At 46.8% G+C, this 12,141-nt stretch overlaps 1 protein-coding gene across 1 annotated transcript in view; it reads left to right on the top strand.

The window, feature by feature from the left end:
• Window positions 1–1,719: 1,719 nt before the first annotated feature.
• The window catches only part of psmf1 (proteasome inhibitor subunit 1), a 59,710-nt gene continuing 49,288 nt past the window's right edge, over window positions 1,720–12,141 (top strand). The window contains exon 1 of the mRNA XM_070896422.1: window positions 1,720–1,880. Coding sequence (XP_070752523.1) covers window positions 1,752–1,880 — 129 coding nt within the window. The 5' untranslated portion in view covers window positions 1,720–1,751. The remainder of the gene's footprint in view (window positions 1,881–12,141) is intronic.

Here is a 12,141-nt window from a genome sequence, read left to right as displayed (position 1 = left end):
AAGAGAGGCAAGCAGTCAGGCTGAACGATCGCCCGCTGCCTGGACCTGGTAACAGCCACCTCGGCCAGGCCCAGTAGCAGTCCTACGAGGAGGTCTTCCGACCTGCCTGCCCCGCATTTCACCGGGTGCCCAAAGCGTGGGACTGAAGTGTAACCAAAAATTGAGGAGCAGCCCCTTCAGGTAGTGTCTAAGTGTCAGCCATGGCTCAGTGGGTAGCACTCTCGCCTCTGAGTCAGAAGGTTCTGGGTTCAAGTCACACTCCAGGGACCTGAGCACAAAAATCCAGGTTGTCACTCCAGTGCAGCACGGAGCTCGGAGGGGCAGTACTAAGGGAGTGCTGCACTGTCAGAGGTGCTGTCTTTCAGATGAGACGTTAAACCGAGATCCCGTCTGCTCGCTCAGGTGGACGTAAAAGATCCCATGGCACTATTTCCAAAAAAAGCAGGGGTGTCCTGGGCCAATCAACATCACTGAAACAGAATATCTAGAATCATAGAATGGTTACAGAACAGGAGGCCATTTGGCCCGTCAAGCTCAAGCCGGCTCTCGGCAAGAGCACTTCAGCTAGTCCCTTTTCCCGTAACCCTGCAAATTGTTTTCCTTCAGGTACTTATCCAACTCCCTTTTGAAAGCCACGATTGAGTCTGCCTCCACCACCCCTTCAGGCAGCGCATTCCAGATCCTAACCATCTACTGCGTAAAAACGTTTTTTCTTGTTGTCACCTTTGGTTCTTCTGCCAATCACCTTAAATCTGTGTCCTCTGGTTCTCGACTTTCCGCCAAAGGGAACAGTTTCTCTCTATCTACTCTGTCCAATCCCCTCATGATTTTGAACACCTCGATCAAATCTCCTCTCAACCTTCTCTGCTCTAAGGAGAACAACCCCAGCTTCTCCAGTCTATCTGGTCATTATCACATTGCTGTTTGTACGCAACACGACTGCTGCGTTTCCCACATTACAACAGTGACTACACTTCACTGCAGGCTAACATCTCCAGTATTGAAGCACTGACCACACTCGACCAGCTTCGCTGGGCAGGCCACATAGTTCGCATGCCAGATACGAGACTCCCTAAGCAAATGCTTTATGCGGAGCTCCTTCATGGTAAACGAGCCAAAGGTGGACAGCGGAAACGTTATAAGGACACCCTCAAAGCCTCGCTGGTAAAGTGCGACATCACCTCTGACACCTGGGAGACCCTGGCCGCAGACCGCCCGAGGTGGAGAAAGTCCATCCGGGAGGGCGTTGAGCTCTTCCAGTCTCGACGCAAGGAGGATGAAGAGGCCAAGCGCAGGCAGCGGGAGGAGCGCGCGGCAAACCAGCCCCACCCCCTCCCCCGACGAATGTCTGTCCCACCTGTGACAGGGTCTGTGGCTCTCGTGTTGGACTGTTCAGCCACCAAACAACTCACTTTGGGAGTGGAAGCAGGTCCTGCCAATGATGATGATTGATGATGACACCTCAGCACTACTTCATTGGCTGTAAAGCGCTTTGGGACGTCCTGAGGTTGGTGAAAGGCGCTATAGAAATGCAAGTCTTTCTCTCTCCTTTCAGGTAGTGTCTAAAGTCAATGCAGGAAATCTTTTAAATAAACAAGGTTACTTTCCTGCTGTATTATTGTGTGCGCACGCACCAGGTTTGGGCCCATTGGTTGCTATGGTGATTTGGGTCGGCGCGCGCCTCCGCCTCCGCCTCCTCCCCCCCCGCGCGCGCGCGCACGCCGGCCCGCCCTCCGCTCGCTCCCGCATCGATGGCGGGCTTGGAGCTGCTCTATCACTCGGTGGCCCTGGAGGTGGTCTCCCCCCAGGACGCCTTGATCTGCTTCATCCACTGGGAGCTCGTCAGGGCCGGCTTCAAGTGCCTGGGGACCGGGGACCAGGTGAGCGGGAGGCCGAGGCCGAGGCCCGCGGGAGAGAGGGGAGGGGACTAGGCCCCGGGTTCCCGGGAGATGGGAGCGAATAGAAACCGAAAATGAGACAGCAAGGGTGGGGGTGGGGGTGGGGGAGGAGGCCCCAGGCCTTGGCCTCGCGTTCTCTCCCCCTCCCCTCCCCTCCCCTCCCTTGAGGCCCTCCCCTCCCTTGGGGCCCACGACCTCTGAGCCCCCTACAGGTGTGTGTGGGGCCTCACCTGAGCCGGGCAGGTGGCTGAACTTTCCCCTTGAGTCAGCCAGTTGCCTATTGGAAGTTAAGTAGGAGGGGCATGACCAATAAAAACTGTAACTTAACATTAAAAAAAATCAAAAGGAAACTTAACAAATTAAATTAAAATTCTCTCCCCCCCGGGGTGATGATGCACTCAACATCAACTTGTATTTAGCGCCGTTTAACATCGTGAAACGTCCCAAGGCGCTTCACAGGAGTAAGATAAAAGTTTGACACCGAGCCGCATAAGTAGAAATTAGCGCAGGTGACTAAAAGCTGAGGCACCGAGGTATGTTTTAAGCAGCGTCTTGATGGAGTTGAGAGATAAAGAGGCTGAGAGGTTTAGGCAGGGAGTTCCAGAGCTTGGGGCCTCGGCAACAGAAGGCACAGCCACCAATGGTCGAGCGATTATAATTGGTGATGCTCAGGAGGGCAGAATTAGAGGAGCGCAGACATCTCGGGTGGGGTTGTGGAGCTGGAAGAGATTACAGAGATAGGGAGGGGGCAAGGCCATAGAGGGATTTGAAAGTAAGGATGAGAATTTTGAAATCGAGGCATTGCTTAACCGGGAGCCAATGTAGGTGGGTGAGCGGGACTTGGTGTGAGTTAGGACACAGGCAGCCGAGTTTTGGATCACCTCTAGTCTACGTAGGGTAGAATGTGGGAGGCCAGCCAGGAGCGCGTTGGAATAGTCAAATCTAGAGGTAACAAAGGCATGGATGAGGGCTTCAGCAGCTGATGAGCTGAGGCAGGGGTGGAGATAGATGATGTTATGGAGGTGCATATAGGCATCTTAATTATGCTCCGGTGCCCACCGGTTGCAGAAGGCCTCAAGCATACTCCATCTCATAGAAACATAGAAAATAGGAGCAGTAGTAGGCCATTTGGCCCTTTGAGTCTGCACCACCATTCACTATGATCATGGCTGATCCTCTATCTCAACATCATATTTCTGCTTTTTCCCCATACCCCTTGATGCCTTTTGTTTCTAGTAATCTATCTACTTCCTAAATATATTCAGTGACTTGGCCTCCACAGCCTTCTGTGGTAGAGAATTCCACAGGTTCACCACCCTCTGAGTGAAGCTATTTCTCCTCATCTCGATCCTAAATTTCTTACCCCGTATCCTGAGACTGTGACCCCTTGTCCTAGACTTCCCAGCCAGGGGAAAGATCCTCCCCACATCCAGGCTATCCAACCCAGTCAGAATTTTATATGTTTCAATGAGATCCCCTCTCATTCTTCTAAACTCTCGTGAATATAGGCATGGTCGACCCAATCTCTCCTCATACGGCATTCCTGCAATCCCAGAAATTAGTCTGGTGAACCTTCGCTGCACTCCCTCGATGGCAAGCATATCCTTTCTTGGGTAAGGAGACCAAAACTGCACACACTACTCCAGATGTGGTCTTACCAAGGCCCTGTACAAGACATCCTTGCTCCTGTACTCTCATCCTCTTGCAATGAAGGCCAACATACCATTTGCCTTCCTAACTGCTTGCTGCACCTGCATGTTTGCTTTCAGTGACTGGTGTACTAGAAAACCCAGGTCCCTCTACATCGACACTTCCCAAGCCATCACTATTTAAATAATACTTTGTCCTTATGTAACTTCACATTTATCCACGTTATACTGCATCTGCCATGTGTTTGCCCACTCACTCAACCTATCTAAATCATCTTGCAGCGTCTTTGCATCCTCCTCACAACTCACAATCCCACCTAGTTTTGTGTCGTCATCAAACTTGGAAATATTACAGTTGGTTCGCTCATCCAAATCATTTATTTATATATTGTGAATAGCTGGGGCCCAAGCACTGAGTACCCCACTAGTCATTGCCCGCCACCTCGAAAAAGACCCGTTTATTCCTACTCTTGGTTTCCTGTCAGTTAACCAATTTTCAATCCATGCCAATACATTACCCCCAATCCTATGTTCTTTAATGTTGCACACTAACCTCTTATATAGGACTTTATCAAAGGCCTTCTGAAAATCCAAATACACTACATCCACTGGTTCTCCCTTATCTATTCTCTCAGTTACATCCTCAAAAAACTCCAGTAGCTTTGTCAAACATGATTTTCCTTTCATAAATCAATGTTGACTTTGTTTAATCCCGTTGATAACTAAGTGTGCCGTTATCACATCCTTTATAACAGACTCCAGCATTTTCCCTACTACTGATGTCAAGCTAACCGGTCTGTAGTTCCCCATTTTCTGTCTCCTTTTTAAAATAGTGGGGTTACATTTGCCACCCTCCAATCTGCAGGAACTGTTCCATAATCTATAGAATTTTGGAAGATGACAACCAATGCATCTACTATTTCCATGGCTACCTCTTTTAATACTCTGGGATGCAGATCATCAGACCCTGGGGATTTATCTGCCTTCCGTCCCATTAGTTTCTCCAGCACTATTTTCTTACTAATAATCATTTCCTTTAATTCCTCTTGCTCACTAGACCCTTGGTTCCCTAGCATTTCTGGGACGTTATGTGTGTCCTCTTCCGTGAAGACAGAACCGAAGTAATTATTTAATTGTTCCCCATTACAAATTCTCCCGTTTCTGTCTAAAGGACCTACATTTGTCTTCAATAATCTTTTTCTTTTTACGTACTGGTAGAAAGTTTTGCAGTCGTTTTTTATGTTCCTTGAAGTTTACTCTCATATTCTATTTTTCCTCTCTTAATCAATCTCTTGGTCATTTTTTGCTGAGTTCTAAACTGCTCCCAATCCTCAGGCTTGCAACTTTGTATAACTCCTCTTTGGATCTAATACTATCCTTAATTTCTTTTGTTAGACATGGTTGGGCCACTTTTCCTGTTGTGTTTTTACGTTAGAAAGGAATGTATAACTGTTGCAATTCATGCATTCGTTCCTTAAATATTAGCCATTGACTATTCACATCATGCCTTTTAATGAATCCCATAGCCAATTCATTCCTCATACCTTCGTACCCTCCAGGGACACCTGGGTGCTAACTTAGCCACGGAAGAGAGGCAGTCGGGCCAAATGACCCCTCGATTGCCCGGACCTGTTGATGGTCACCTTGGCCAGGCCCAGGAGCAGTCTCCAGGTGTCTGAGCAGCCCCAGTCACACCAACTGTAAAATAAATCAACTTTTGTGTGCTGAGGGAATATGATCATTCTCCCCTTTGGAGGGACTCGCCTCAGACTCTAATCTGAGGAAGGACATTCATGCCTTAGAGGCGGTGCAACAAAGATCCACGAGATTGATCCCTGAAAGAAAAGAAAGACTTGCATTTATATAGCACCTTTCACAACCACTGCACGTCCCAAAGTGCTTTACAGCCAATGAAGCACTTTTTGAAGTGTAGTCACTGTTGCAATGTACAACTAATCCGTGGGATGAGAGGGTTGTCCTAGGATGAGAGATTGAGTGGATTGGGCCTATACTCTGAAGTTTAGAAGAATGAGAGATGATCTCATTGACACATTTAAGATGCTGAGGGAGTACATAAGAAATAGGAGTAGGAGTACGCCATTTGGCCCCTCGACCTGCTCCGCCATTCAATAAGATCATGGCTGATCTGATCACGGAATCAATTCAACTCCACTTCCCTGCCCGCTCCCTATAATCCATTATTCCCTTATCGCTCAAAAATCTGTCGATCTCCGCCTTAAAAGTATTCAATGACCCAGCCTCCACAGCTCTCTGGAGTAGAGAATTCCACAGATTCACAACCCTGAGAGAAGAAATTCCTCCTCATCTCAGTTTTGAATGGGCGATCCCTTATTCTGAAACTATGCCCCCTTGTTCTAGATTCTACTATGAGTGGAAATATCCTCTCTGCATCCACCTTGTCGAGCCCCGTCATCATCTTACATGTTTCAATTAGATCACCTCTCATTCTTCTGAACTCCAATGAGTATCGGTCCAAACTGCTCAACCTATCTTCATGAGTCAACCCTCTTCATCTCTGGAATCAAATCTAGTGAACCTTCTCTGAATTGCCTCCAATGCAAGTATATCCTTCCTTAAATAAGGAGACCAAAACTGTACGCAACACTCTAGGTGTGGCCTCACCAATACCCTATACAGTTGTAGCAGGACTGCTCTGCTTTGATACTCCATCCCCCTTGCAATAAAGGCCAACATTCCATTTGCCTTCCTGACTACTTGCTGTACCTGCAAACTAACCTTTTGTGTTTCATGCACAAGGAGCCCCAGGTCCCTCTGTACTGCAGCATTTTGTAATTTTTCTCCATTTAAATCATTTGCTTTTTTATTTGTTCTGACTAAGTGGATAACTCACATTTTCTATTATACTCCATCTGCCAAATGTTTGCCCACTCACTTAGCTTAGAAACATAGAAAATAGGTACAGGAATAGGCCATTCGGTCCTTCGAGCCTGCACCGCCATTCAATAAGATCATGGTTGATCATTCCCTCAGTACCACTTTCCTGCTTTCTCTCCATACCCCTTGATCTCTTTAGCCGTAAGGGCCATATCGAACTCCCTCTTGAATATATCCAATGAACTGGCATCAACAACTCTCTGCGGCAGGGAATTCCACAGGTTAACAACTCTGAGTGAAGAAGTTTCTCCTCATCTCAGTCCTAAATGGCCTACCCCTTATCCTAAGACTGTGTCCCCTGGTTCTGGACTTCCCCAACATCGGGAACATTCTACAAGCATCTAACCTGTCCCGTCCCGTCAGAATCTTATATGTTTCTATGAGATCCCCTCTCATCCTTCTAAAGTCCAATGTATAAAGGCCCAGTTGATCCAGTCTCTCCTCATATGTCAGTCCAGCCATCCCAGGAATCAGTCTGGTGAACCTTCGCTGCACTCCCTCAATAGCAAGAACGTCCTTCCTCAGATTAGGAGACCAAAACTGAACACAATATTCCAAGTGAGGCCTCACCAAGGTCCTGTACAACTGCAGTAAAACCTCCCTGCTCCTATACTCAAATCCCCTAGCTATGAAGACCAACATACCATTTGCCTTCTTCACCACATGCTGTACCTGCATGCCAACTTTCAATGACTGATGAACCATGACACCCAGGTCTCGTTGCACCTCCCCTTTTTCTAATCTGCCGCCATTCAGATAATATTCTGCCTTCGTGTTTTTGCCCCCAAAATGGATAACCTCACATTTATCCACATTATACTGCATCTGCCAAGCATTTGCCCACTCACCTAACCTGTCCAAGTCACCCTGCAGCCTCTTAGCGTCCTCCTCACAGCTCACACCGCCACCCAGTTTAGTGTCATCTGCAAACTTGGAGATATTACACTCAATTCCTTCATCTGAATCGTTAATGTATATTGTAACGAGCTGGGGTCCCAGCACCGAGCCCTGCGGCACTCCACTAGTCACTGCCTGCCATTCTGAAAAGGACCCGTTTATCCCAACTCTCTGCTTCCTGTCTGCCAACCAATTCTCTATCCACGTCAGTACGTTACCCCCAATACATGTGCTTTGATTTTGCAAACCAATCTCTTGTGCGGGACCTTGTTAAAAGCCTTTTGAAAGTCCAAATACACCACATCCACTGGTTCTCCCTTGTCCACTCTGCTAGTTACATCCTCAAAAAATTCCAGAAGATTCATCAAGCATGATTTCCCTTTCATAAATCCATGCTGACTTGGACCGATCCTGTCACTGCTTTCCAGATGCGCTGCTATTTCATCCTAAATAATTGATTCCAACATTTTCCCCACTACTGATGTCAGGCTAACTGGTCTATAATTACCCGTTTTCTCTCCTTCCTTTTTAAAAAAGTGGTGTTACATTAGCTACCCTCCAGTCCATAGGAACTGATGCAGAGTTGATAGCCTGTTAGAAAATGATCACCAATGCATCCGCTATTTCTAGGGCCACTTCCTTAAGTACTTTGGGATGCAGACTATCAGGCCCCGGGGATTTATCGGCCTTCAATCCCATCAATTTCCCGCCTAATAAGGATATCCTTCAGTTCCTCCTTCTCACTAGACCCACTGTCCCCTACTACACTCGGAAGGTTATTTGTGTCTTCCTTTGTGAAGACAGAACCAAAGTATTTGTTCAATTGGTCTACCATTTCTTTGTTCCCCATTATAAATTCACCTGAATCCGACTGTAAGGCACCTACGTTTGTCTTCACTAATCTTTTTCTCTTCACATTTATAGAAGCTTTTGCAGTCAGTTTTTATGTTCCCTGCAAGCATCCTCTCGTACTCTTATTTCCCCCCCTCTTAATTAAACCCTTAGTCCTCCTCTGTTGAATTCTAAATTTCTCCCAGTTCTCAGGTTTGTTGCTTTTTCTAGCCGATTTATATGCCTCTTCCTTGGTTTTAACACTATCCTTAATTTCCCTTGTTAGCCACAAGTTGGGCCACCTTCCCCGTTTTATTTTTACTCCAGACAGGGATGTACAATTGCTGACGTTCATCCATGTGATCTTTAAATGTTTGCCATTGCTTATCCACGGTCAAACCTTTAAGTATCGTTTGCCAGTCTATTCTAGCGAATTCATGCCTCATACCGTTGAAGTTACCTTTCCTTAAGTTCAGGACCCTAATTTCAGAATTAACTGTGTCACTCTCCATCTTAATAAAGAATTCTACCATATTATGGTCACTCTTCCCCAAGGAGCCTCGCACAACAAGATTGCTAATTAGTCCCTTCTCATTACACATCACCCAGTCTAGGATGGCCAGCTCTCTAGTTGGTTCCTCGACATATTGGTCTGGAAAACCATCCCTAATACACTCCAGGAAATCCTCCTCCACCGCATTGCTACCAGTTTGGTTAGCCCAATCAATATGTAGATTAAAGTCGCCCATGATAACTGTTGTACCTTTATTGCACACATCCCTTACTTCTTGTTTGATGCTGTCCCCAACCTCACTACTACTGTTTGGTGGTCTGTACACAACTCCCACTGGAGTTTTCTGCCCTTTGGTATTCCGCAGCTCCACCCATACCGATTCCACATCATCCAGGCTAATGTCCCTCCTTACTATTGCATTAATTTCCTCTTTAACCAGCAATGCCACCCGCCTCCTTTTCCTCTCTGCCTTTCCTTCCTAAATGTTGAATACCCCTGGATGTTGAGTTCCCAGCATTGGTCACCCTGGAGCCATGTCTCAGTGATGCCAATTACATCATATCCGTTAACTGCTGTCTGCGCAGTTAATTCGTCCACCTTATTCCGAATACTCCTCGCATTGAGGCACAGAGCCTTCAGGCTTGTCTTCTTAACACACTTTGCCCCTTTAGAATTTTGTTGTAATGTCGCCCTTTTTGTTTTTTGCCTTGGGTTTCTCTGCCCTCCACTTTTACTATTCTCCTTTCTATCTTTTGCTTCTGCCTCCATTTTACTTCCCTCTGTCTCCTTGCATAGGTTCCCATCCCCCTGCCATGTTAGTTTAACTCCTCCCCAACAGCACTACCAAACACTCCCCCTCGGACATTGGTTCCGGTCCTGCCCAGGTGCAGACCGTCCGGTTTGTACTGGTCCCACCTCCCCCAGAACCGGTTCCAATGTCCCAGGAATTTGAATCCCTCCCTTCTGCACCACTCCTCAAGCCACGTATTCATCTGAGCTATCCTGCGATTCCTACTTTGATTAGCACGTGGCACTGGTAGCAATCCTGAGATTACTACTTTTGAGGTCCTACTTTTTCATTTAGCTCTGAGCTCCCTAAATTCATCTCGTAGGACCTCATCCTGTTTTTTACCTATATCATTGATACCTATATGCACCACGACAACTGGCTGTTCACCCTCCCTTTTCAGAATGTCCTGCACCCGCTCCGAGACATCCTTGACCCTTGCACCAGGGAGGCAACATACCATCCTGGCATCTCGGTTGCGGCCACAGAAATGCCTATCTATTCCCCTTACAATCGAGTCCCCTACCACTATAGCTCTCTCACTCTTTTTCCTGCCCTCCTGTACAGCAGAGCCACCCACGGTGCCATGAACTTGGCTGCTGCTGCTCTCCCCTGGTGAGTCATCTCCCTCAACAGTACCCAAAGCGGTGTATCTGTTTTGCAGGGGGATGACCGCAGGGGACCCCTGCACTACCTTCCTTGCACTGCTCTTCCTGTTGGTCACCAATTCACTATCTGGCTGTGTCCCCTTTACCTGCGGTAAGAGCAACTCGCTAAACGTGCTATTCACATCATTCTCAGCATCGTGGATGCTCCAGAGTGAATCCACCCGCAGCTCCAGGGCCACAATGCGGTCCGTCAGGAGCTGGAGGCGGATACACTTCCCGCACACGTAGTCGTCAGGGACACCGGAAGCGTCCCTGACTTCCCACATATTACAGGAGGAGCATAACACGTGTCTGAGTTGTCCTGCCGTGTCTTAACCCCTAGATTAACTTAATTTGGCAACACCAATGCTAAATGTTACTTACTGATAAAGAAAAGAAAAACTACTTACCAATCACCAATCACCAGTCAGTCACTTACCCCCTTGGCTGTGACGTCACCTTTCGATTTCTTTCTACTTTTTTGCCTTCTCACTCTGCTGCAGCTGCACCGGCTGGCCTCTCTGAGTAGTAACCTTTTATGTGGCACCTTGTCAAATGCCTCTGGAAGTCCAAATACACCACATCCACTGGTTCCTCCTTATCCACCCTGTCCGTTACATCCTCAAAGAACTCCAGCAAATTTGTTAAACATGATTTCCCTTTCATATAACTATGCTGACTCTGCTTGATTGAATTATGCTTTTCCAAATGTCCCGCTACTGCTTCCTTAATAATGGACTTCATTATTTTCCCAACACAGATGTTAGGCTAACTGGTTTATAGTTTCCTGCTTTCTGTCTGCCTCCTTTTTTAAATAGGGGTGCTACATTTGCGGTTTTCCAATCCGCTGGGATCACCCCAGAATCCAGGAAATTTTGGTAGATTACAACTAATGCATCCACTATCTTTGCAGCCACTTCTTTTAAGACCCTAGGATGCAGGCCATCAGGTCCAGGGGACTTGTCCGACTTTAGTCCCATTATTTTACCAAGTACTACTGCTTTAGTGATCGTTTCCTATCGGTCCATTCCTATAGCCCCTTGATTATCCATTATTGGGATGTTTTTAGTGTCATCTACCATGAATACCGACACAAAATATTTGTTCAAAGTTTCTGCCATTTCCCTGTTCCCCATTATTCATTCCACAGTCTTATCCTCTAAGGGACCAACATTTACTTTAGCCACTCTTTTCCTTTTTATGTACCTATAGAAACTCTTACTGTCTTTTTAAATATTTTTTACTAGTTTACTTTCATCATTATTTTCCCCCTCTTTTTTTTTTTAGTCGTTCTTTGCTGGTTTTTAAAAGTTTCCCAATCCTCTGGCCTCTCATAATCTTGGCCACTTTGAATACCATTATTTTCAATTTGATACCATCCTTTATTTCCTTAGTTAGCCACGGATGGTTATCCCTTCTCTTAATGTCTTTCCTTCACATTGGGATATATTTTTGTTGAAAGTTATGAAATATCTCCTTAATGTCCGCCACTGCTCATCAACCGTCCCATACTTTGTTAGGGGGCACAGTCTCAGCATAACGGGCCGGCCATTTAAAACTGAGATGAGGAGGAATTTCTTCACTCAGAGGGTTGTAAATCTTTGGAATTCTCTGCACCAAAGGGCTGTGGATGCTGAGTGGTTGAGTGTATTCAAGACTGAGATAGATAAATGGATATTTGGACTCTTAGGGGAATCAACGGATATGGAGATCAGGCGGGAAAGTGGAGTTGAGGTCGATGATCAGCCATGATCTTATTGAATGGCGGGACAGGCTCGAGGGGCTGTATGGCCTACTCCTGCCCCTAATTCTTAGGTTCTTATTTTGCAGGAGACAAGGGTGGCAATCTGCTTCGGCAAGTATCCGTGTTTCATGGACATCTGTCTCTCTCCCCACTGAAGAGTCTCCGAACCAAGGTGTCAGCCTTGGATAGCACTCTCTCCTCTGAGTCAGAAGGTTGTGGGTTCAAGTCCCACTCCAGAGACTGTAAAGCACTTTGGGG

The sequence above is a fragment of the Pristiophorus japonicus genome, chromosome 12 (assembly GCF_044704955.1).
Source record: "Pristiophorus japonicus isolate sPriJap1 chromosome 12, sPriJap1.hap1, whole genome shotgun sequence".
In the NCBI taxonomy this organism is placed as follows: Eukaryota; Metazoa; Chordata; class Chondrichthyes; family Pristiophoridae; genus Pristiophorus; species Pristiophorus japonicus.
Note: the sequence above shows the minus strand (reverse complement) of the source record. Positions and strands in the feature narration are given on the sequence as shown.